General features: G+C 45.1%; 1 protein-coding gene and 1 pseudogene across 1 annotated transcript; both read left to right on the plus strand.

The window, feature by feature from the left end:
* The first annotated feature begins 1,952 nt into the window (after window positions 1-1,952).
* Window positions 1,953-3,461, plus strand: LOC125550100 (phenolic glucoside malonyltransferase 2-like). The gene has a single exon (XM_048713012.1). The coding sequence runs from the start codon at window positions 1,975-1,977 to the stop codon at window positions 3,337-3,339; it is 1,365 nt and encodes a 454-aa protein (XP_048568969.1). The 5' UTR covers window positions 1,953-1,974; the 3' UTR covers window positions 3,340-3,461.
* A 5,779-nt stretch (window positions 3,462-9,240) lies between these two features.
* LOC125550101 lies at window positions 9,241-12,937 on the plus strand (annotated as a pseudogene).
* The last annotated feature ends 11,498 nt before the right edge of the window (window positions 12,938-24,435 follow it).

The following is a 24,435-nucleotide window of genomic DNA, read 5'->3' on the forward strand; positions in this document are numbered from 1 at the left end:
ATTCAGTGATGCATTTTCGAAGTCAACATAGATCAACATAACATCACTGCTAAATATGGAAGAAGTTGAAAAGGGAATACTACATTCTCATATGTCAGTGATGTCATAGAAAATGTGCTTTCGTGACATATACAAATTGATTTCTTACATGATCGGCCCATGCTTATCACTTCTCTGTTCCAAAAACAGAGAAATCGAGGGAGCTCTTTGTTCGAAAGGTTTTGCTTTCTATGTTAGCTTTTGGAACATTGGTTTCAGTGGCTTATGAAGTGTGATGTCAATTTTGAGCCAGCACTACATATACAGCATCATAATAGTTTATCAACTGCTATATGCATATGTAGCATTGCATTTATTTTGAATTACTGGTCAACTACCTTTTTCCTACAAATATAGCAATATTCTACCACTAAGAAAAAGGTAATAGCAGTTGTTACACTAGTAACAAAAACAGTAGTTGTTGCATGCATGGATCAAGGGACCTTTTCAGTGAAGAGTTTTAACCTAATTTTAATGAATTTTAACCTAATTTGAAATTAGTTCGAATCTGGCTCGACATTTTCGGGGTCACAAATATTCCCGACCCCACCGAAATATGCGAAATTTCGGAAATTTCATTGAAACTTCTGTGTGATATAGTAAATGTGTCCTGTGCACATTTCTTTGTGATCCATCTTATTAGCGTGCCAGAAGATTATAGGTTTACATCCTATAGGTCAGAGAGCTAGAGTTTACACGAAGAAGCTCCAGAATAAGGGCAATGTTGCTACAACTTAGGTTACAATTTTTTTTTGACATAACGTTATGAAGTTGATCAGCCATATGCGAGATGTTTGTGTTCCTGGGCGCAGCAAAGCGAGCCTGATCATCTAGTTAAGAAAAGTAAAGCTGACGGTTAATCGTGTATGTTAATGTTTGTTTGTATTATAGTGGGCTAGCAGTGGCGGACATAAAAAAAGCTTGTTTGCTTCGGTTTTTTTTCCTGTATAGGAAACTGCTTCAAAAGCTGAGAGAAAGAATTAACAAAAGAGTGGGGTGTTTTGGTGACCGGGCTCCATGGAGCCTGAAATTTTATAAAAATTCAAAATTCAAACTTCCTGGTTAAAAACATTCTGAAAACAAATACGTATACAAGGATGAATTATATATGTGTGTAAAGATTCAAGATGAAGTACATTGAAATGTAACATGTACAAAAATAAATAAATTCATGGACTTTGAGAATGAATAGTATCATGTGCTAAAGAGCCCCAGTTTTTTTTCACAGCCGTCATTTCAACATATTTCGTCCAAAAAAATTACTCGTATGTACATTATATGTGTTTTTTAGATTTTTTTTGAAACATAGAAATATGTTTGGAAATTGCAAATTGAGGCCTCGATGGAGCTGTGCCTCCAAAAGCAAGTATCATTAAGAAAATGCTTTTTTTCGAAAAGAGGGATAGCCCAGCCTCTGCATCAGAACGATGCATACGTCTAATATTATTAAAAAGCTAAAGGTTCAACATAAGTCTCCAAGTCTCGAACAAGGAAGAAAAAAAAGGCTCACAAAGAGCTAAACAATAGTAGAAAAGCCACAACCGCCTGGCATAAAAAGGTAGGAACACTAAATGTCTATGCTATTACATGACCGCCATTCAAACCGGTTAAAAATATCCCGTGCTACCATCTTCTATCGGGTAGACCCAGTAACTAAACGCTCCCTGGCCTCTGTCAGAGTGAATAGCGACCACATACGGATCAACACAGATTAACAAAATGTCTAATTAAGCAGAACAAGCTGGTGACACGCTGCTACGTACTCCTACCTACCCATCACGTGCTTCCCTCCATGACATACTGGAGGTGCCACGCTGCTACCTACCCACCTGCCTCCTGCACCTACAGTGTATAACATGCACTATCACTATTCACTATATATAGGAATAGTGATTACGAATATACGATGCACATCCATCATATCCATCCAACAACATGGGTGCCGATAGCAATCTCCGGGTCCTGCACACCGCCCTTGTCACGCCATCCGACGACGACCTCCCGCCGCACTCCCTCCCGCTCACCTTCTTCGACGTCAAATGGCTCCGCGGGCCGCCCGTCCAGCGCCTCTTCCTCTACCGTCTCCAGGACCACCACCACCACCACGCCAGTGTCCAGCAGCTAATCTCCGACCTCAGGGCATCCCTCTCCAAGGCGCTCAACCTCTTCTACCCGCTCGCCGGCCATGTCTGTCTCGCCCCCGACACCAACCGCTACGAGCTCTTCTATCAGCCGGGCGATGGCGTCTCCTTCACCGTCGCCGAGTATGACGCCGACATCGACGATCTCACCAGCGATGGCCCCGTGCAGGTCGCCATGCTCGCGCCTCTCGTGCCGTCGCTTCCCAAGGGCCGCGCCGTGCTCGCCCTGCAGGCCACAGTGCTGCTCGGTGGGCGGGGCCTCGCGCTCGGCGTAACTATGCACCACACCGCCGGTGACGACGCCAGCTCCACCCACCTCCTGCACACCTGGGCCGCCCTCTGCAACGGTGCTGTCGAAATGCCGCCGCCACCCGTGTTGGACCATACGCTCGTCGCTGACCCCAGGGGCCTCTACCACATCTACTGCCAAGGAATGCCCAGCGGCGGCAACGAGATCGAGTTCGTGACCACCAGCGTGTCCTCTGTCCCCGACGACCAGCTCGTCGCCACCTTCACGCTGTCTCAAGAAATCCTAACTGCCATCAAGGACGCGCTCGCCGGAGAGGCGACGAGGCACGGTGCGCCGCCGCGGAGATGCTCGTCGACGCTCGCCGCCTACAGCTTCATCTGGTCCTGCTACTACCGAGCCAAACAGGAACAGGAACAAAGCCAAGCAAAAACAACCCACTTCCTCTTCTCCGTGGATCACCGGGCGCGGTTGAAGCCGCCCCTCCCCGCCACATACTTTGGGAACTGCAGCATCCCGGCCATTGCCGTCGCGTGCCACGACCAGCTCACGGCATCCGGCACGGGAGGCCTCTTCCGGGCATTCACGGCGATCGCGAACGCGCTCGAGGAAGTGGTGGGTGAGGGGTCGCAGGAGAGGTGGGACGGATGCGGCAAGAGGGTGATGGAGGCCGCAAAGGCCGGCATGATGTTCGTGGTGGGGTCGCCGAGGTTCCGCGTGTATCAGGTCGACTTTGGGTTCGGAAGGCCGGCAAAGGTGGTGGCGGTGTCTGGAGCGATGCCTGGCGCGATGCCGGTGGCAGATGCACGCAACGGCGATGGTGGTGTCGAGGTGGGACTAACGTTTCCTGCGGGCGGCATGCAGCATTTCCAGCGGTGCTTTGCCGATGCCATGCATGCGATCGGCATGTAAGAGCGTGTCTATATCCTCTATAACACTATGCTCCCTAGTTTTAAAGAGGTTACTTACGTTCAATTGAGGTCTTCAATTGTAATTCGGTCACCTGATTTTGAACGGGTCAATAATTTCTCAAAGCTCTCCCATTCAATTTTTTTATACTTCCTTCGTTTCAAAATTCTTGTCTTAGATTCGTCTAGATACGGATGTATCTAATACTAAAACATGACTTGATACATCTGTATTTAGATAAATTTAAGACAAGAATTTTGGGACGGAGAGAGTACTATACACTATACATTCTAATTTTCATGGCCTCAAAATTAATTGAGTTCTTCAATTTAGAACTTGGTCACCCAATTTTGACCTAGTCAACAATTTCTCAAAGAGCTTCCCCATTCAATACTTTTAATTTCCTATGTTCCCTAATTTTGAAGCTCTTTTTTTTCAATTGAGGTATTCAATTTTAAATTTGGTTACAATTTTGACCGGACTAACGATTTTTCAAATCAAACAGCAACAACTGGTCTATCAAAACATATCATCCCCGCGGACCCACCCATCATCTAGAAAAAGAGCACCACCATATGATACTAGTACATGCAGTTACCGACGCCGAAATTTTCACACATAAATATACATTGGTTAGTAGATAACACAAAACTACACAATGAAGGGCCCATCAAATCACCGCATTATAAATAAAAATAAACACACTCCATCATCTTCCCCACCCGTCAAACTGGATATTTCATCAGTTCCAAAACATAAGGGGTCTTATTTTTTGAGAAGTCAAATATCTTTAAATTTGACCAAGTTCAGAGCAAAAAATACCGACATCCACAATATTGAACAAAAAAAGTAGGGAATTCATTTCATGACGAATCTAATCGATTTGGATATTATCGATTTTCATATAGTTCGCTAGAAAGTTGATCAAACTTAAAAGGTTTTACTTTTCAAAAAAAGTAATATACCTTATATTTTAAAACAGAGTGGGTATTTTTTTTTAAAGAAACTCAACAACACCGGCGGCGCAGCAAAGCACGCTCAACCCTTCTAGTATTTATTAATTGATGAGAAGAATCCTTTTAGATGGGCTGACGTCAAGTTCTTGTATTGCAGTACACTCTCCATTCTAAAACACAGTGCATATTAGTTTTTTCATAAGTTAAACATTTTATGTTTGACCAACTTTATGAAAGAATTATATACAAGGTGAAAAAGTCGGCTGACATTTCGTTGAACGGGATTGCTAAATCTCAGTCGGCTGAGACTTAACGAGTCTTAATTGATGCTATATTCATGAGATCTTAGGTGAAGATATGTGCAAAAATAAGTTTTTTTTATATATTATGTCACTTGACTAAAATTTGGTTAAGTCTAGGCACACCCTTCGCTGAACCAGTCGGGGTAGACCTTGACGGATCAGTTGTGACCAAGGAAGCGAAACTTCTGGAGAGTCACCGAGGAGGTAAGAGGCATCCCCGACAATTTAGAGTAGCCAGGGACACTGATCAGCTGATATGCCCTCATCAGCGACAGCCAGCTAGCGGTGATCACATAAGATCTCTGGACCTTGTTCTCGGCTGCTCCACAATGACAGCTCTCTGCACCTTGTTAGGTTTGGACTTCGAGCTTGTTGATCTATGGTTGGAGTTGCTCCTTAGAAGTATAATATTCTTGGATAAGCTGCTTCTAATCCGTCGCCACCACTCTGCCCTAGCTGCTGCCCGCTGCTGCTTCTTGTACTTCTTCGCGTCGAAGAACATGAGAGTGCACCTCATAGGGATGATGGCATTGTGGACACAAGATGCCGCCTCCAACTCGCTCCTCATGACCCTCATGCCCGCAAGTCCGTTGTCGACGGTGACTTGGCACACCTCGTGGAAGGCGGTGCGCTCCCAGGACCAGGATTCGTCCAGGATATGTATGGTGATGCTGGCGCCTGGATCAGAGAGTGTTCCATGCCACGAGTAAAGACAAAGACAGACACAAAGTCGGGTATACCCTTGACGAAATCCCAGGGCAACATCTTGACTTGCCAAAATTGGCCGCGGAAGAGCAACGTGTCGACAGTGAGGCGGGGGTCATTTGCCACAGCTTGGAGTAGCCCGGGATCTCAATGAGCCTTGCCTCGTACACCGTCGTCGGGGACGGGAGGTTGGCCATTGTAGGAGCTCGGTGGAATTGATCAGTCAATTTAGTCCTACCAAAATACGAGGCGTGTGTTCATAAGTATTGCGCTGAGATTCATGTGGGTGTTTTTTTTTTCTGTTTTGCGCTAAGTTATTTAGATGTGTAATAACAAGGGCGCATCTAGATCAGTTTTACTAAAGCACATCGAGATGCGTCATAAGTATTGCACATCTAAATTCTATATAATTGATCTTATGCAGAGATTCGTGTGGGTGTTTTATTTTTCCTTTTTTTGTGTTTTATGCTTGATTAAGTCATTTAGATATGTAATAACAAGGCAACAATGCTAGACTTATGGACATATTTCTACAGGACAGATGTTACGGACTCATGTGTCAAAATATGGTTGGAGAAGATTAGGAAGGACAGGGCCCAGCGGTGAAAATCGGGAGGGGGGTTGGCGAGCAAGGGGTCCGTAAGATCAGCCCGTGACAGATTTGCGTAAGTGTAGCATTTTTTAATAATAAGGGCACATTTATAGATATAAATACGAGGCGTGTGCCTCTCCTATGGCCTTGCCTTGTGAACCATCCTGTCTTCGTGTCAAAAATAAATAATAAATGAATAAATAATGTAAGTTTGCCTAGCACGTGTCATACAATGCTACTCCCTCAATTTCAAAATATAGTGTGCCCGCACTTTTCAAGGTCCAACTTTAATCATAAATTTAATCAACGAAACCGATTGCGTTGGAAGAAAGTATTATATAATTGAAAACTTCTTTTGAATACGAATTCACTGGTATAACTTTTGTTCCCGCCGCAGTCGGTCTTATTGATTAAATTTACGGTCAAAGTTGAAGAACGAAAATAGAGAAAACACTATATTTGAAACGAAAGGAGTATCTACTAATACCTGCCCGCAACATGCCTACCCAGCAATAGGTAAAATGGAAGGAAAAAAAAGCGATAGACATATATCAGATCCCCAATTCCCTCTCCTTGCACATGGCGGCGCCGCCGCTGCAATCAGCAGATTAATCTCGACCAGCTATCTTCTCCTACCCTGCGAGCTGGCTGACGACACCAACGGAAATACTAAGGCCAGTGCCGAAGCGTACGCGCCATGCCGACGACCGTCTGAGCGCGCTGCCGGACGAACTCCTGCACGCCATCCTGTCGCGCCTCAAGGCCCTGCAGATGGTGCAGGCGTGCGTCCTGTCCACGAGGTGGAGGAACCTCTGGCGCGCCGTGCCGTGCCTTGACATCGACGCTCCTGGAAGACTTCCGGCTGCACGCAACTTGGGGGCGTTGGGATTGGGATTTGGTCCGCAGCACCATCCTCCAAGATATTGGTACATCATCATGGCCTTGCCGGCTGAAAATCTTGCGTCTTTCCAACCTTGACGATCTCAACCTGAATGATCTTGCGAGCCACATCAATTCCCGCTGCCCTGTTCTGGAGGAGGTGCAACCGGAAAACTGTTACTTCTTGACCACCGGCAATGTCAAGATCTCCTCCTCCTCACTAAAAGCATTGATCGTCGACGGCAACTACGATGTGGATGCTGATGAGATTTTGGCCTTGATTATAGAGGCCCCTGCTCTGGTTTCTCTTTGCCTGGCCGCCGATGAGCTTTCTTGGATCCTGACAAGGGAGGAGAGGACCTGCGTCATGTTGTTCTGCTTCTTGATGAGGGAGGTGAGGAGGGGCCTGAAGAGCGGGGACTCGAGGAGCATACCCAGTACGCCTTGGCGGCGAACGGAATCCCCTTCCTCCTCCTTTGCGGATTGGCGCACGGCCGAGGCGGCGACCGGCGCATAGGCCCACGCGCACCCGAGGTGGCGCAAGTGCAGCGCGAGACACTGCTGTTTGCCCCGTGCCTCCTCCGGCGTCGGGGGCAACGAGGAGGAGGTGTCGCCGCCGCGCGCAAGCAGAAGACGCAGCGGGAGGAAGAAGAAACGACTTTGGAGGTGAAAGAGGGGAGATTTGGGAGGCAGGCAAGGGGGCCAGGGGAGCTGCGCGAGGCAGGAGGGAGCGGTGGCGCAGGCATCCCCGGTGGCGGAGGAGGACGCGCGGGAGAGCAGGGGAGCAGCACGGCGAAGCTGAGCAGGGGAGCTCCGGCGTCGATGCGCCGTGTCGGAGTGGCGGGGTGTGTCGATTGGAGAAGACGAGGAGTGCGGGTTGTGTCGGGAGTTTGGGAAGGGATTTTCTGCAAAAACGCCATGGAGACAACTTTTTCCGGATGGAGGGAGTATTATGCAACGAAAGGATGACTTTGTCGCCACCGTATTAAATTCGGTACCGCTTAACATCCAATTTAGGCGATCCCTAGTAGGGGATTGGTGGAATGCGTGGTTGCACCTTGTCCGCAGGTTGATGGAAGTTCAACTATTGGACCACGAGGATACGATTCACTGGAAGTTAGCTATGAACGGGATCTTTTCAATGAAATCTATGTATCTGGACTTAATTGATTCAGGGCCATTGTCTAGGTCTTTACACATGAAAAATCAAAGTTCCACTTTGAATTAAGATTTTCATATTGTTTGCTCACAAAGGAGTCATTTTGACCAAAGATAATTTGCTTAAAAGAAGCTACATCGGTAACTCCAGATGGTGTTCTTGTGATCACAATGAAACGATTAAGCACCTCTTTCTCGAGTGCTCACTTGCAAAATTATTATGGTGCTCAATTCATATAGCTTTCAACATACATTCCCCAACGAGCATAAACACGTTATTTGGCACATGGCTCAATGGAGTGGACATACATACACCGAAACATATTCGGATAGGGATATGTGCACTACTTTGGGCGATATGGAATACTAGAAATGATATGATTTTTAGTGGGACAAACTTCATGAGCTTTTTGCAGGTAATCTACAGAGCTACATCGTGGATCCGTATGTGGTTATTACTCACTCATGTGGACTCCAGAGAGTTTTTGGTTACTAGGTGCAACCGTTGGGAGACGATAGCATGAGCTATCTTCAACTGATTTGGATGGCTTGCTGATAATAGACTAGCTGTATAGGTATCGTAGTTTGATCTGTATCGCTTGATGTGGCGTTTTTCTTTTGTTTTATTTCGTTTGGCACTTTAATTATGGGCTCCTAGTGACTCTAAGACTTTGTTATTTCATTATTAATAAGATGACTGCATGCATCGATTGATGCAGAGGCCGGGAGTATTGCCTCCTTTTCCAAAAACGCTAGCCCTTCCCCCTCGCGGGAGCACACGGTGTACTCGCTCTGGATGGCCATCAACGCCGTCTTCCTTGACAACCGCATGTGCTACGTTGTCTATGGCCATCAACCGCATGTAAGTACGAAGCAGGCAGTAAAAGAGAAAGGTAAACAGAATGATATTCCATTAGTGTAGTGGGTTTGCACTAAACGCACAAAGAGTTGGCGTTGAAAGCACCACCCGTTAATTGGGAGTTGGAACATGCCAGAAAAGCAACGTTTCTCACTGAACCAAGGCATGATTGGTTGAGAGAAAAGCCATACATTATATACTATATCCTTTGGAGGAAAACAAAGACCCAGTTTCTTACACTAACACATCCTGCAAAGCCACACAATGTATACTAGCTATATCCTTTGTATTATTTTCCGTGCGTGCATATCATCGATGATTCTCCACTAACGCGAGAAATTCATCCTGCGGATTGTGACAGAGATAAAGCGCTATTTTGAGATATCTAGTCTGCACTCTGTAGAAAGCCTATATAAACGTGCTGCTAGCTCTCCATGTTGTCCCATCCCTCACTTGTTAGCTCAATGGCCACTCCATCCTCATCTGCCCACATTTCTGTCGTTCTAGTACTGCTCCTGCTAGTACTGCCACATGCCATCTCGGCTTCTTCTCCAGCAACGAGGAACCATGGCAACGGCAGTGACACTGATCTCGCAGCGTTGCTGGCTTTCAAAGCCAGCTTCTCCGACCCTGATGGTGTCCTTTCTAGCAACTGGACAAGTGGTGCATCGTTCTGCCACTGGGTCGGTGTCTCGTGCAGTCAGCGCAGGCAGCGAGTCACTGCTATTGAGCTGCCAGGCGTACCACTCTATGGATCGCTCGCTCCTCACATTGGTAACCTCTCCTTCCCCTCTATCCTAAATCTCAACAACACCAACCTCACCAGCTCAATTCCTGACGACCTGGGAAGATTGCACCGCCTAAAATTTCTATATCTTGGCTACAATGCCTTGTCAGGTAGCATCCCTCCTAGCATAGGAAACATGACAAGCCTTCAAGTTCTTTCCTTACGTCTTAACAATCTCTCGGGCACAATTCCAGCGTAGCTGCATAACCTACACAATGTTGGCAAAATAAATCTCTATGCGAATCGCCTCACTGGCTCAATACCAACTAATTTATTCAACAATACTCATTTGTTAAGTCATTTGGACATAGGCAACAACAGCTTGACAGGACCAATACCATCTTGCATTGGCTCCTTGCCTATGCTGGAGTTCCTTAACCTACAAGTCAATCATCTTGCTGGCCCAGTGCCCCAGGCAATCTTCAACATGTCTAAGCTACATACCATGTCTTTTGTTGCCAACCTAAACCTAACTGGTCCTATCCCTAGCAATAAAAGTTTTAGTCTCCCGATGCTGGAAGTAATTGCCATCGCTGAAAACTATTTCACAGGTCAGATTCCATTAGGGTTTGTATCTTGTCGGTACCTCCAAGTTATTTCACTAGACACTAATTCATTTGGGGGTGTTGTGCCAACATGGCTAGGCAAGCTGACTAATCTCATATTCCTTTCCTTGAGTCAAAATGGCCTTGTCGGCACAATCCCTGTTGTACTTGGCAACCTCACTTTGCTAATGTCCCTAGACCTCGGTAAATGCAATCTAACCGGAGGCATTCCAGTAGAATTTGGACAGCTAGGTCAACTCTCGGGTTTGAGTCTACATGATAATCAACTAACGGGATCTATTCCAGCTTCTCTCGGTAACCTATCGAAATTAGCATACCTGGGATTAGCATTTAATATGTTGGTTGGATCGGTACCTTCAACAATTGGAAACATGCACTCTTTGGTGCATATCGATATTGCACAAAACAGCCTACAAGGAGATCTCAACTTCTTGTCCATGTTCACTAATTTTAGAAGGCTCCAATATCTTAGCATCGCATCAAATAATTTCACTAGTTGTAACCTCCCTAAATATGTAGGAAATTTATCAGGCCAGCTGCAATATTTCAATGCATCGGGAATAAACTTAGTCGGTGAAATTCCACCTACGATTTCAAATTTAACCAGTCTCATTGTGCTAGATCTTTCAGAAAACAAACTACATAGTGTAATTCCACAATCCATCATGAAAATGGAGAATCTACAAGAGCTTGACCTTTATGAAAATAACTTGCTAGGCACCATCCCATCTCCGATTACATTGCTAAAAAATCTAGAATTTTTGTTCCTCAATGATAATGAATTCACTGGTTGCATACCAGATGGCATTAGTAACCTCAGCAAGTTGGTATACCTGGAATTAGCCGATAACCGGTTATCATCCACAATACCGCCAAGTTTATTTCATCTTTTTAGTCTTCTCCAGCTTGATCTTTCTCAAAACCTTTTCAACGGCACATTACCGCTTGATATAGGATATCTGAAACAAATTAACTTCATGGATATCTCTACCAATCGTTTGGTTGGTAGCCTCCCGGATTCAATTGGACAACTCCAAATGATAGCCTACCTGAACGTATCACACAATTCTTCTAATAATTCGATTCATCGTTCTTTTGACAAGCTAGAAAGCATGGAAACTTTGGACCTATCCCATAATGATCTATCTGGTACCATCCCAGAGTACCTTACCAATTTTACCTACCTAACTAGTTTGAACCTCTCTTTCAATAAGCTACAAGGCCGCATACCAGAAGGAGATGTCTTCTCAAACATCAGTCTACAATCCTTGATGGGGAACTCGGGCCTATGTGGTGCTTCAGCTTTAGGATTTTCACAGTGTCCAAGTAACACTACCCAAAGAACAAAAGACCACATGTTGAAAATTTTGCTCCCTACTATCATCGTAGTAACTGGAGTTGTATCTTCATGCATATATGTAATAATCCGAAAGAAAATCAAGAAGCAACAAGGGATGGCAGTTTCTACAGGTATGGTTGACAGGATCGGCCGTCAGTTGGTTTCCTACCATGACCTCGTTCATGCCACTGAAAATTTTAGCGACAGCAACTTGTTGGGATCTGGAAGCATTGGAAAAGATTTTAAGGGCCAACTAAGCAATGGTGTGGTGGTTGCAATAAAAGTTCTTGACATGCATTTGGAACAAGCCATTAGAAGCTTCGATGCCGAGCATGGTGTGCTACGCATGGCGCGGCACCGCAATCTGATAAGGATCCTCAACACCTGCTCGAACCTTGATTTCAGAGCACTGGTGCTGCCATACATGTGCAATGGTAGCTTAGAGACGCTCCTTCACTCCTCTGGAGCCACAAGGAACTTGGGGTTCTAGAGAGGTTGGACATCATGATCGATGTGTCCATGGCAATGGAGTATCTACACCATGAGCATCATGAGGTGGTCTTGCACTGTGACTTGAAGCCAAGCAATGTGTTGTGCAATGATGACATGACAGCACATGTTGCAGACTTTGGCATCGCAAGGATGTTACTTGGTGATGATAGCTCTGTGATTTATGCGAGCATGCCTGGCACAGTTGGCTACATGGCACCAGGTATGTAAATGCTATACTTAATGTAAGCGTTAAGTAGTTGTGTGTCATTTGTCATAATTTAATTTCCGTTTTGTTTATGAATTCATTCCATGAGCAGAGTATGGGTCCCTTGGAAAAGCTTCGAGAAAGAGCGATGTATTCAGCTATGGAATCATGTTCCTTGAAGTCTTGACTGGAAAGAGACCCATGGATGACTTTTTTGTTGGAGATCGTAGTCTCAGGCGGTGGGTGCTGGAGGCGTTTCCTAGGGAGGTTGTCCATGTCGTGGATGACCAGCTAATACATGACTCTTCTTTCACTGTCAGCTTGGAAGGCTTTCTTGTGCCGATGTTTGAGCTGGGCCTACTCTGCTCCAGCGACTCGCTTGACCAGAGAATAACCATGAGCAATGTAGTCGTGAGATTGAAGAAGATCAAAGTGGAGTACACCAAAGCCATAGGAGCAGCAGCAGCAGAACGGAGTGCTGCCCCATGACTGATTTGTCGAAATGAAAAAAGCAACATCATCAGACTTCAGTGGGCACGTACGGAGTGTCGCAATGCACCTTGTTTCGGTGCGCAGGTTCTGTTAAGATTATTAATACTTGTAATAACCTTGCCTTAGTTTCGAAAAGTTCTTGTTGTAATAATGTGGACATAGGCCATGTGCATAAGCCATCCTCCCTTGACACCTTATCATGTCGTCAAGACACCAGAAAGGCAGGCCGTGTAGTGCCGACCAAAATATTCCACCTGTTCATGTGTGTATCCTGCTCTGCTCACCCACCTGTTCGTTGATTTGCGCGCCTTGTGTTCCTCAGATTCATGAACCTAGACGCACGTCTAGCCGCGTACTTCCGTAGGTGAACCACTACTAGGTAGCTATACTTGCTTCGATCGATCAACTTTTCGGGCGCCGTCGGCAGAACACAGTCGACTCTGTCTAGCGAGCGCTCACGCATTCAGAGGTTTCAGTGAATAGTAACAAGAAAATTTGGATGTCCAAAATTTCATTGAAAGTTGTGCTAATCAAAGACAATCTCACCTGTCATAATTGGCAAGGAAATAAGAAGTGCAGTTTTTGTACTTATGACGAGACAATCAAACACCTCTTTTTTCAATGTAATTTGCATATTCTACATGGGTGTGTGTGTGTATTATATGTATATGTATATGTATATGTATATATATTCCTTGGCGTATATATGTGCATATATATTACTTGGTGTTCAACAAATATTTCTGAAATCCGAAAGTCAAGTATCAGCACTTGAAATACCTCACTTGATGAAGATTACATGGATGAGCGGTCACCAATTTATCACCTATATTAACTAGATGGACATGAAGATGAACCGTAAAACATAAAACTATAGATAAATCACGAGTTTATAACTAGTACTCATTATGCAAGTGAAGATAAGTAGAAAGAATACATACCCACAACCAAGCTTTACTTTCATTAAGAGTTTCGAATTTCTCTCTTGTTTTCAGCAAGATCAATTCCTTTAAATATCTCCCTCTCTAGCACACCACCAAGTCATCAAGCCAATAGCTGGACATCTTGTGCACAAATCGGTCTTGCTAACGTGTAGAACAAAATCACAAGAAGAAAGTCATCTCTTAGTCTTTCAACAATGAAAGCATGCAATATCATTAGCATAACTAAATGCAAAATGGGAGGAAGCATTGTACTGAAGAATGTACCTATGTGTATATAGTGTAGTTAGAGCATGTACAGCCGGGCGCCTCAAACCGGTCTCAAACGCCCGGGCGGCCCACCCGGTCAATGACCGGTCACGAAAATATGACCCAAATGGGCACCTCAAACGCCCAGGCTGACCGGCACCCCTCATATCCGGCCCATATATGGGGCAGATATAGAGGCGCCCGGGCCCGCCCGCCACGTCGGACTGATGGCGGGGTCCCATGCAGAATCGCTCGAAACCAGGCGGTCGGAAGCTCGTCTCCTCCGTCCCACCGATATCACCGCCTGGTGCCGCTCCAGCGGGCCACGTAGTGTATTTAAGGTGATCGCCGGCACCGAAACCCTACCATCCACAGTTTCTTCCGCCTATCCGCCGCCGCTGGCACAGAAACCCTACCATCCACATATTTCACTCCCCTCCGCCTAGTAGCCATACCGCTACGCTGCCGGGTGAGAAGCCACCCATTTCTAACGCCGGAGTGGATCCGGGCAAGGCGTGAAGCCCGGATCGCCGCGGGGTTGCCTCCAGATATAGTGGATCTGGAGGAGGAGGAGCAGGAGGACGAAGAGGAGGAGGAGGGTGTGGGGGACACTAGCAACGCAGATCTGCAGGCGGAGCAATAGGCCATCCTCGGTTCTTTCTGCTCGGAGTCGGCTGCGGAGGCCGGACGCTGTTGTCGGTAGGAGATGGATGAGCAGCAGGCCGTAGAGGAGGCGGAGATGCTCGCCTAGATGGATGAGGTGGAGTAGGGGGAGGACGAGCTAGAGCCTTCCTACGCGCCCGTCCAGCCGGCGCCTGGTACTGATGTCGTGGACATCTCCGATGATGAAGATTAGCTAGGGTAGTACGTAGTATATAGTATTTTTTTTGCATGCTCTGTATTTATTTAGGCATTAAAATATGAGAGACTCAGATACATAGTAGCTAATTTGAGGCGTGATCGGTCATTGTCCGCGGACGCTACCGGTCACCTCCGCGGGCGTTTGAGAGACTGGATTTGCAAAGTCCAGCTGTAGATGCTTTTATCTAATCTAATATGTCCGGACGACAAAAATACTTTCATTATATATTTATTTAATCTTGTCATCTGTTCACCATCGCAGCCCCGCGGAGTCGCAGTCACCGGTTGCGGGCTCGCGTCTCAGCCTCGCTGAGTTGCCATCGTCGCGTCGCCGATCGTTGGTTGTCGATCGCTAACTATAGCCAGCCTGTCGCGAGCCGGTGGCCGGTGGCCGGTGCAGCCGTGAATTGTGGTCGATCGACCATAAAACCATCTAAAACACAAAAATATGTACAGAAAAAACAAAATACTAAGAAAATGCTCAACATGCAACACACGGGGCTCCCGCAAGGGTTACCCCTTGATTAGTTATCCCTTGCTTATGGGTTTTTTAGACGGGAAACATGCTTTACTTTATTGATCAAGAACAACGTTTACATGTATAACAGAGAAATCATGAGGATGTAAGAGCAACAGATTGCGTCCCAAGTTTAGATGTAAAGCATGTTTGGCTAGCAAATGAGCTTCCATATTGGAAAGCCTTCCTTCATGGGTAGCTCAGGAGGAGTTGGTTTGATCAGCCAGCCTCCAAGTTAGGGTGTTGCAATAGTTGTCATATTAATTCATCTACGTATAAGGCCCGAGTGGTCTCCTATCGATGTTGTTTTTATTTGCATGAGTTGTATCTCAATGCTTGTGTTCTGTCTCCGGTTAGGAGCTTCGCTGTGTTGTCAAAGCTGGTTGTGGCGTTCTGTGTTCTTTCCTCAAGTTGTGTCCTTCACGCGCGCATACCCTGGAATTGGCCCATGGCCAAGCAAAAGTGCAAACCATGGTTTTCCATGTCGATACAACCAATAAACACACTGAGCTGGAATGTATGTGGGCTAAATTGCCAGAAGAGGAGGGAAACTGTTAGTGCCACAATCGCTTCCTCCTCGTGTCAACTGGTCTGTTTACAAGAAACAAAATTAGAGAGTGTGGACAAGTACGTGGCTGCATACCTTGTGGCAACAGGCTGAAAGGTTTTGCGCAACGCCCAGCCATCGGGACTAGAGGCGGGATCCTGTTGCTTTGGGACGATGATGTCGTCGATGTCTCCGGTGTTTCAACCTTGATTTACTGCCTTTCGGCCACGGTTACAATTCGTGCGTCTGATGTCAGCTTCATGCTCACCTCTGTATATGGGCCCACTGATCATGCTTGCAAAGACGCCTTCTTCACCGAATTAACCGCCCTCAAGCCAGTGTCGGGTGTTGCTTGGCTTGCCCTTGAAGACTTCAACCAAATTTACCGGGCTAGGGACAAGAAAAAGAGAAATGTGAACACGAGTAGGATCAACCAGTTCCGTGTAGCACTGCAATCTTGTGAGCTCAAGGAGATCCATCTTCGGAACAGACGCTTCACTTGGAGCAATGAGAGAGACAACCTGACCCTCTGCAAGCTTGACTCCTTTTTTTGCAATGCGGATTGGGAGATGACTTTCAACACCCGTGTGCTCCATGCTTTGTCGTCTTCCCTCTCGGACCATTGCCCTCTTCTGCTTGCAGATGACAAAGGACCCAGGAAGCCGCAATCTTTCAAATTCGAGAACTTTTGGGTTTCTTTGCCCGGATTCAATGAGGTGGTCCTCAAGGCTTGGAATGAGCGGGTGGCCCACATTGAGCCCTACCAAGTCTTGCATTACAAGCTTAAGAAGACCGCGGTTTGCCTCATGGAGTGGAGCAAGTCCCTCTTCTCCAAGGCTAAGGTCCAGCTCCATGCGGCCCTTTTGGTAATTCTACGCCTCGACACTATCCAAGAAGAGAGGCTCCTCTCTCTTGAGGAGCGTGACCTTCGCTCGAGGCTCAAGAGGAGGGTCATTAATCTTGCGGTGCTGGACAGGCCTAGGAAAAGCCAATGCGCCAGAATCGCAAATCTTAAGGACGGCGATGTGATGACCCACAAGTATAGGGGATCTATCGTAGTCCTTTCGATAAGTAAGAGTGTCGAACCCAAGGAGGAGCAGAAGGAAATGATAAGCAGTTTTCAGCAAGGTATTCTCTGAAAGCACTGAAATAATAGGTAACAGATAGTTTTGTGATAGGATAATTTGTAACGAGCAACAAGTAACAAAAGTAAATAAAGTGCAGCAAGGTGGCCCAATCCTTTTTGTAGCAAAGGACAAGCCTGGACAAACTCTTATATAGAGAAAGTCGCTCCCGAGGACACATAGGAATTATCGTCAAGCTAGTTTTCATCACGTTCATCTGATTCGCGTTCGGTACTTTGATAATTTGATATGTGGGTGGACCGATGCTTGGGTGCTGTTCTTACTTGAACAAGCATCCCACTTATGATTAACCTATATTTCAAGCATCCACAACTACAACAAAAGTATTAAGGTAAACCTAACCATCCATGAAACATATGGATCCAAATCAGCCCCTTACGAAGCAACACATAAACTAGGGTTTAAGCTTCTGTCACTCTAGCAACCCATCATCTACTTATTACTTCCCAATGCCTTCCTCTAGGCCCAAATAATGGTGAAGTGTTATGTAGTCGACGTTCACATAACACCACTAGAGGATAGACAACATACATCTCATCAAAATATCGAACGAATACCAAATTCACATGACTACTAATAGCAAGACTTCTCCCATCTCCTCAGGAACAAACGTAACTACTCACAAAGCATATTCATGTTCATAATCAGAGGAGTATTAATATGCATAAAGGATCTGAACATATGATCTTCCACCAAATGAACCAACTAGCATCAACTACAAGGAGTAATCAACACTACTAGCAACCCACAGGTACCAATCCCGTACTTGGAGACAAGAATTGGATACAAGAGATGAACTAGGGTTTGAGAGGAGATGGTGCTGGTGAAGAGGTTGATGGAGATTGCCCTCTTCCGATGAGAGGAGCATTGGTGATGATGAAGGCGATGATTTCCCCCTCCCGGAGGGAAGTGTCCCCGGCAGAACAGTGATAACCCACAAAGTATAGGGGGTCGCAATAGTTTTCGAGGGTAGAGTATTCAACCCAAATTTATTGATTCGACACAAGGGGAGCCAAAGAATATTCTCAAGTATTAGCAATTGAGTTGTCAATTCAACCACACCTGGATAACTTAATATCTGCAGCAAAGTATTTAGTAGCAAAGTAATATGATAGTAGTGGTAACGGTAACAAAAGTAACGGTAGCAAAAGTAATATTTTTGGTGTTTTGTAGTGATTGTAACAGTAGCAACCGAAAAGTAAATAAGCGAAGAACCAATATAGGAAAAGCTCGTAGACATTGGATCGGTGATGGAGAATTATGCCGGATGCGGTTCATCATGTAACAATCATAACATAGGGTGACACAAAACTAGCTCCAATTCATCAATGTAATATAGTCATGTATTCCGAATATAGTCATACGTGCTTATGGAAAAGAACTTGCATGACATCTTTTGTCCTACCCTCCCGTGGCAGCGGGGTCCTAATGGAAACTAAGGGATATTAAGGCCTCCTTTTAATAGAGAACCGGAACAAAGCATTAGCACATAGTGAATACATGAACTCCTCAAACTATGGTCATCACCGGGAGTGGTCCTGATTATTGTCACTTCGGGGTTGCCGGATCATAACACATAGTAGGTGACTATAGACTTGCAAGATAGGATCAAGAACACACATATATTCATGAAAACATAATAGGTTCAGATCTGAAATCATGGCACTCGGGCCCTAGTGACAAGAATTAAGCATAGCAAAGTCATAGCAACATCAATCTCAGAACATAGTGGATACTAGGGATCAAACCCTAACAAAACTAACTCGATTACATGATAGATCTCATCCAACCCATCACCGTCCAGCAAGCCTACGATGGAATTACTCATGCACGGCGGTGAGCATCATGAAATTGGTGATGGAGGATGGTTGATGATGACGACGGCGACGAATCCCCCTCTCCGGAGCCTTGAACGAACTCCAGATCAGCCCTCCCGAGAGGTTTTAGGGCTTGGCGGCGGCTCCGTATCGTAAAACGTGATGATTTCTTCTCCTTTATTTTTTCCTCCTCGAAAGCAAATATATAGAGTTGGAGTTGGCGTTGGAGGAGCTCCAGGGGGCCCACGAGGTAGGGGGCGCGCCCCCACCCTCGTGGACAGGGTGTGGGCCCCCTGGTCTTCATCTTTTGCAACGATTTTTTATTATTTCCAAATAGACGTTTCGTGGAGTTTCAGGTCATTCCGAGAACCTTTGTTTCTGCACATAAATAACACCATGGAAAGTCTGCTGAAAACAGCATCAGTTCGGGTTAGTTCCATTCAAATCATGCAAGTTAGAGTCCAAATCAAGGGCGAAAGTGTTTGGAAAAGTAGATACGACGGAGACGTATCAACTCCCTCAAGCTTAAACCTTTGCTTGTCCTCAAGCAATTCAGTTGACAAACTAAAAGTGATAAAGAAAAACTTTTACAAACTCTGTTTGCTCTTGTTGTTGTAAATATGTAAAGCCAGCATTCAAGTTTTCAGCAAAGATTATGACTAACCACATTTGCAATAACTCTTAGGTCTCATGTTTGCTCATATCAATGGCATAATCAACTAGCGAGCGATAATAATAAATCTCGGGTGACAACACTTCCTCAAAACAATCATGATATGATATAAAAAGATGGTATCTCGCTAGCCCTTTCTGAGACCGCAAAACATAAATGTAGAGAACCTTTAAAGATCAAGGACTGACTAGACATTGTAATTCATGGTAAAATAGATCCAATCATAGTCATACCCAATATAAATTAATAGTAATGGATGCAAATGACAGCTGCGCTCTCCAGGTAGTGCTTTTTAATAAGAGGGTGATGACTCAACATAAAAGTAAATAGATAGGCCCTTCGCAGAGGGAAGCAGGGATTTGTAGAGGTGTCAGAGCTCGGTTTTGAAATAGTGATAAGTAATATTTTGAGCTGTATACTTTCATTGTCAACATAACAACTAAGAGATGATGATATCTTCCATGCTACACACATTATAGGCGGTTCCCAAACAGAATGGCAAAGTTTATACCCCCCCTCCACCAACAAGCATCAATCCATGACTTGCTCGAAACAACAAGTGTCTCCAACTAGCAACAGTCCCAGGGGGAGTTTTTTTGAAGGAAATATGCCCGAGAGCAATAATAAAAGATATTATTTATTTCCTTATATCAGTGATAATGTTTATTATTCATTGCTAGAATTGTATTAACCGGAAACATATACATGTGTGATACATAGACAACAAGTGTCACTAGTATGCCTCTACTTGACTAAGCTCGTAATCAAAGGATGGTTATGTTTCCTAACCATAAACAAAGAGTTGTTATTTGATTAATGGGATCACATCATTAGTTGAATGATCTGATTGACATGACCCATTCCATTAGCTTAGCACCCGATCGTTTAGTATGTTGCTATTGCTTTCTTCATGACTTATACATGTTCCTATGACTATGAGATTATGCAACTCCCCCGTGTGCCGGAGGAACACTTTGTGTGCTACCAAACGTCACAACGTAACTGGGTGATTATAAAGGTGCTCTACAGGTGTCTCCAAAGGTACATGTTGGGTTGACGTATTTCGAGATTAGGATTTGTCACTCCGATCGTCGGAGAGGTATCTCTGGGCCCTCTCGGTAATGCACATCACTTAAACCTTGCAAGCATTGCAACAAATGAGTTAGTTGCGGGATGATGTATTACGGAACGAGTAAAGAGACTTGCCGGTGACAAGATTGAACTAGGTATTGGATACCGACGATCGAATCTCGGGCAAGTAACACACCGATGACAAAGGGAACAACGTATGTTGTTATGCGGTCTGACCGATAAAGATCTTCGTAGAATATGTAGGAGCCAATATGGGCATCTAGGTCCCGCTGTTGGTTATTGACCGGAGACGTGTCTCAGTCATGTCTACATTGTTCTCGAACCGTAGGGTCCGCACGCTTAAAGTTACGATGACAGTTTCATTATGAGTTTATGTATTTTGATGTACCGAAGGTTGTTCGGAGTCCCGGATGTGATCACGGACATGACGAGGAGTCTCGAAATGGTCGAGACATAAAGATTGATATATTGGACGGCTATACCGGACACCGGAAGTGTTCCGGGGAAGTTTCGGATAAAACCGGAGAACCGGGGGGTTACCGGAACCCCCTGGGGGGTTAATGGGCCTCATGGGCCTAAAGTGGAGAAGAGGAAAGGCAGCCAGGGCAGGCCGCGTGCCCCCTCGCCCCCTAGTCCGAATTGGACAAGGAGGGAGGGGCAGCGCCCCCCCTTTCCTTCCTCTCCTCTCTCCCTTCCTTCCCCCTCTCCTACGTGGACAAGGAAAGGGAGGGAAGTCCTACTACCGGTAGGAGTAGGACTCCTCCTGCGCGCCTCCTACTAGGGCCGGCCGCACCCCCCTTGGCTCCTTTATATACGGGGGCAGGGGGGCACCCTAGGAGACACAAGTTGATCTTCGTGATCGTTCCTTAGCCGTGTGCGGTGCCCTCCTCCACGATATTACACCTCGATCATATTGTAGTGGTGCTTAGGCGAAGCCCTGCGACGGTTAAACATCAAGATCATCACCACACCGTCGTGCTAACGAAACTCCTCCCCGAAGCTTTGTTGGATCGGAGCCCAGGTGCGTCATCGAACTGTACGTGTGTCAAGAACTCGGAGGTGCCGGAGTAACAGTGCTTGGATCGGTTGGACCGGGAAGACGTACGACTACTTCCTCGACGTTGCGTCAATGCTTCCGCTTCGGTCTACGAGGGTACGTAGACAATGCTCTCCCCTCTCGTTGCTATGCATCACCATGATCTTGCGTGTGCGTAGGAATTTTTTTGAAATTACTACGTTCCCCAACAGTTTTGTTTACAATTATTTTGATTTAGTTTGCATAAACATGGGACTGGGCATCCCAGTTACCAGCCATTTTCTCGTGAATGAGGAGTGGAGTCCACTCCTCTTGAGAATAACCCGCCTAACATGGAAGATAAGGGCAGCCCTAGTTGATACATGAGCTATTCGAGCATACAAAACAGAATGTTTATTTGAAGGTTTAGAGTTTGGCACATACAAATTTACTTGGAACAGCAGGTAGATACCGCATATAGGAAGGTATAGTGGACTCATATGGAATAACTTTGGGGTTTAAGGGATTGGATGCACAAGCAGTATTCCCGCTTATTACAAGTGAAAGTTAGCAAAAGACTGGGAAGCGACCAAGTAGAGAGCGACAACAGTCATGAACATGCATTAAAATTAATGAACATTGAGTGCAAGCTAGAGTAGGATATAATCCACCATGAACATAAATATCGTGAAGGCTATGTTGATTTGTTTCAACTACATGTGTGAACATATGCCAAGTCAAGTCACTTAAATCATCCAAAGGAGGATACCACCCCATCATACCACATCACAACCATTTTAATAGCATGTTGGCACGCAAGGTAAACCATTATAACTCATAGCTAATCAAGCATGGCACGAGAAACTATGATCTCTAATTGTCATTGCAAACATGTTTATTCATAATAAGCTGAATCAGGAACGATTAACTCATCATATTTACAAAAACAAGAGAGGTCGAGTTCATACTAGCTTTTCTCATCTCAGTCAGTCCATCATATATCATCATAATTGCCTTTCACTTGCACGACCAAACGAAGTGAATAATAATAAGAGTGCACGTGCATTGGACTAAGCTGGAATCTGTGAGCATTCAATAAACAGGAGAAGACAAGGTAATACGGGCTCTTGGTTAAATCAACAATAATGCATATAAGAGCCACTTCAACAATTTAATTATGGTCTTCTCCTATCGACCCCCAAAGAAAAGAAAAGAAATAAAACTATTTACACGGGAAAGCTCCCAACAAGCAAAAGAAGAACGAAAAATCTTTTTGGGTTTTCTTTTAGTTATTACTACTACAGCAAGAAAAGTAAACTAACTAAAAATTACTCTAATTTTTTTGGTTTTTCTTAAGGTTTAACAAACACACAAGAAGAAAGCAAGAAAAAGAAAGTAAACTAGCATGGATATTACAGTGAAAAAGTATGAGAACCGACATCTAGCAATGAGTGTGTGTGAACATAAATGTAATGTCGGTGGGAAATACGTACTCCCCCAAGCTTAGGCTTTTGGCCTAAGTTGGTTCATTGCTAGGGATGGCCTGGCGGATACCCATAGGTGTAGCTGGGATCATACTGAGATGCAGCGTTTATCGCCTCCTGAGCTGCAGCGTGGCGTCGAGCTGCCTCAGCCTCCTCTCGTACTCATCTGCCTCCTCTCTGGTAATAATATATGTTCCTTTTGCCTGATAATCAAAGAAGGCAGGAGCAGGGAAAGTAATACGGACAGCACGCCGTTTGTCAAATATTAGTCGATAATGGAGAGGTGATTCATTCCTCTCGACAAACTGGTGATAGACCATAGAATTATAGTCTAAGTAAGTAGGAGGCAACTCCATATCATCCTCACGAATGTCCACATCAAGAAAATCAGCTAAGCGGGTTGCATAAATTCCTCCAAAGAAATCTCCATTAAATCTTTTATGATGCAACCTACGTGCAACAATGGCTCCCAAATTATAAGATTGGTCTCCTAACACAGCACTCCTAAGAATGCTAAGGTCAGGCACACACATGTGACATGCTACATCTTTACCATTTATGCACCTACCTATGAAAAGAGCAAAATAATGTATAGCAGGAAAGTGAATGCTCCCTATGGTAGCTTGCGCTATATCTCTAGATTCCCCTATGGTTATACCAGCAAGAAAGTCTCTAAATTCAGATTTACGGGGATCACTAACACTACCCCATTGTGGAAGTTTGCAAGCAGAGGTAAAATCCTCTAAGTCCATGGTATAAGATTTTTCATAAAGATCAAACATGACAGTTGGAGAATTACGTGAAGATGAAAATTCAAACCTCCTCACAAATGAGCTAGTGAGATGATGGTACTGGGGGAATTTGTCTGCCTCAAAGCTCACAAGATCGGCGTTACGCAAATATGCGTTAAATTCTTCCTTGATTCCCGCTCGATCCATAAAATTTTCCGAAGGCCATTCACAGGGCCGCACTGGAGCGTCCCTTGGGGGCTCCTCCTCAGCATCACACATTGCAAGCCTGGGTCCTTGCTTCCTTGAAGAACCACCTTGGAACATTTTCCTAAACATATTTCTTCCTCTGAAAAATTTCTGAAATTTTTAGTAACTTCAAATAAAAGTGAACCAAACTCAATAAAAATTGATACCAACTACTCCTACAAGTGCCTAGAGACTAAATCATGCATTAGAACTACTTGGAACCATATGAATTTGACATGCAAGCTCAAGAACATGGTCACCTAGGCAGCACAAATTTGCAATGAATAAAGCACTATATCAAAAACTAATTGGACCAATGGAGGAGTCACATACCAAGGAACAATCCCCCCAAGAAGTTTTGTGAGAGGTGCTTTGAGCAAAGAGATCGAAAATCGCAGCAAAGTGAGCTAGAACTCGTGCTTGAGCTGGATATTGTTGTTTGTGGGAGG

The sequence above is a fragment of the Triticum urartu genome, chromosome 4, assembly GCF_003073215.2.
Source record: "Triticum urartu cultivar G1812 chromosome 4, Tu2.1, whole genome shotgun sequence".
Lineage (NCBI taxonomy): Eukaryota > Viridiplantae > Streptophyta > Magnoliopsida > Poales > Poaceae > Triticum > Triticum urartu.

What these genes read in the sequence shown, in the direction of transcription:
- LOC125550100 (XM_048713012.1), top strand. Translation starts at nt 1,975, where the DNA reads ATGGGTGCCGATAGCAATCTCCGGGTCCTGCACACCGCCCTTGTCACG.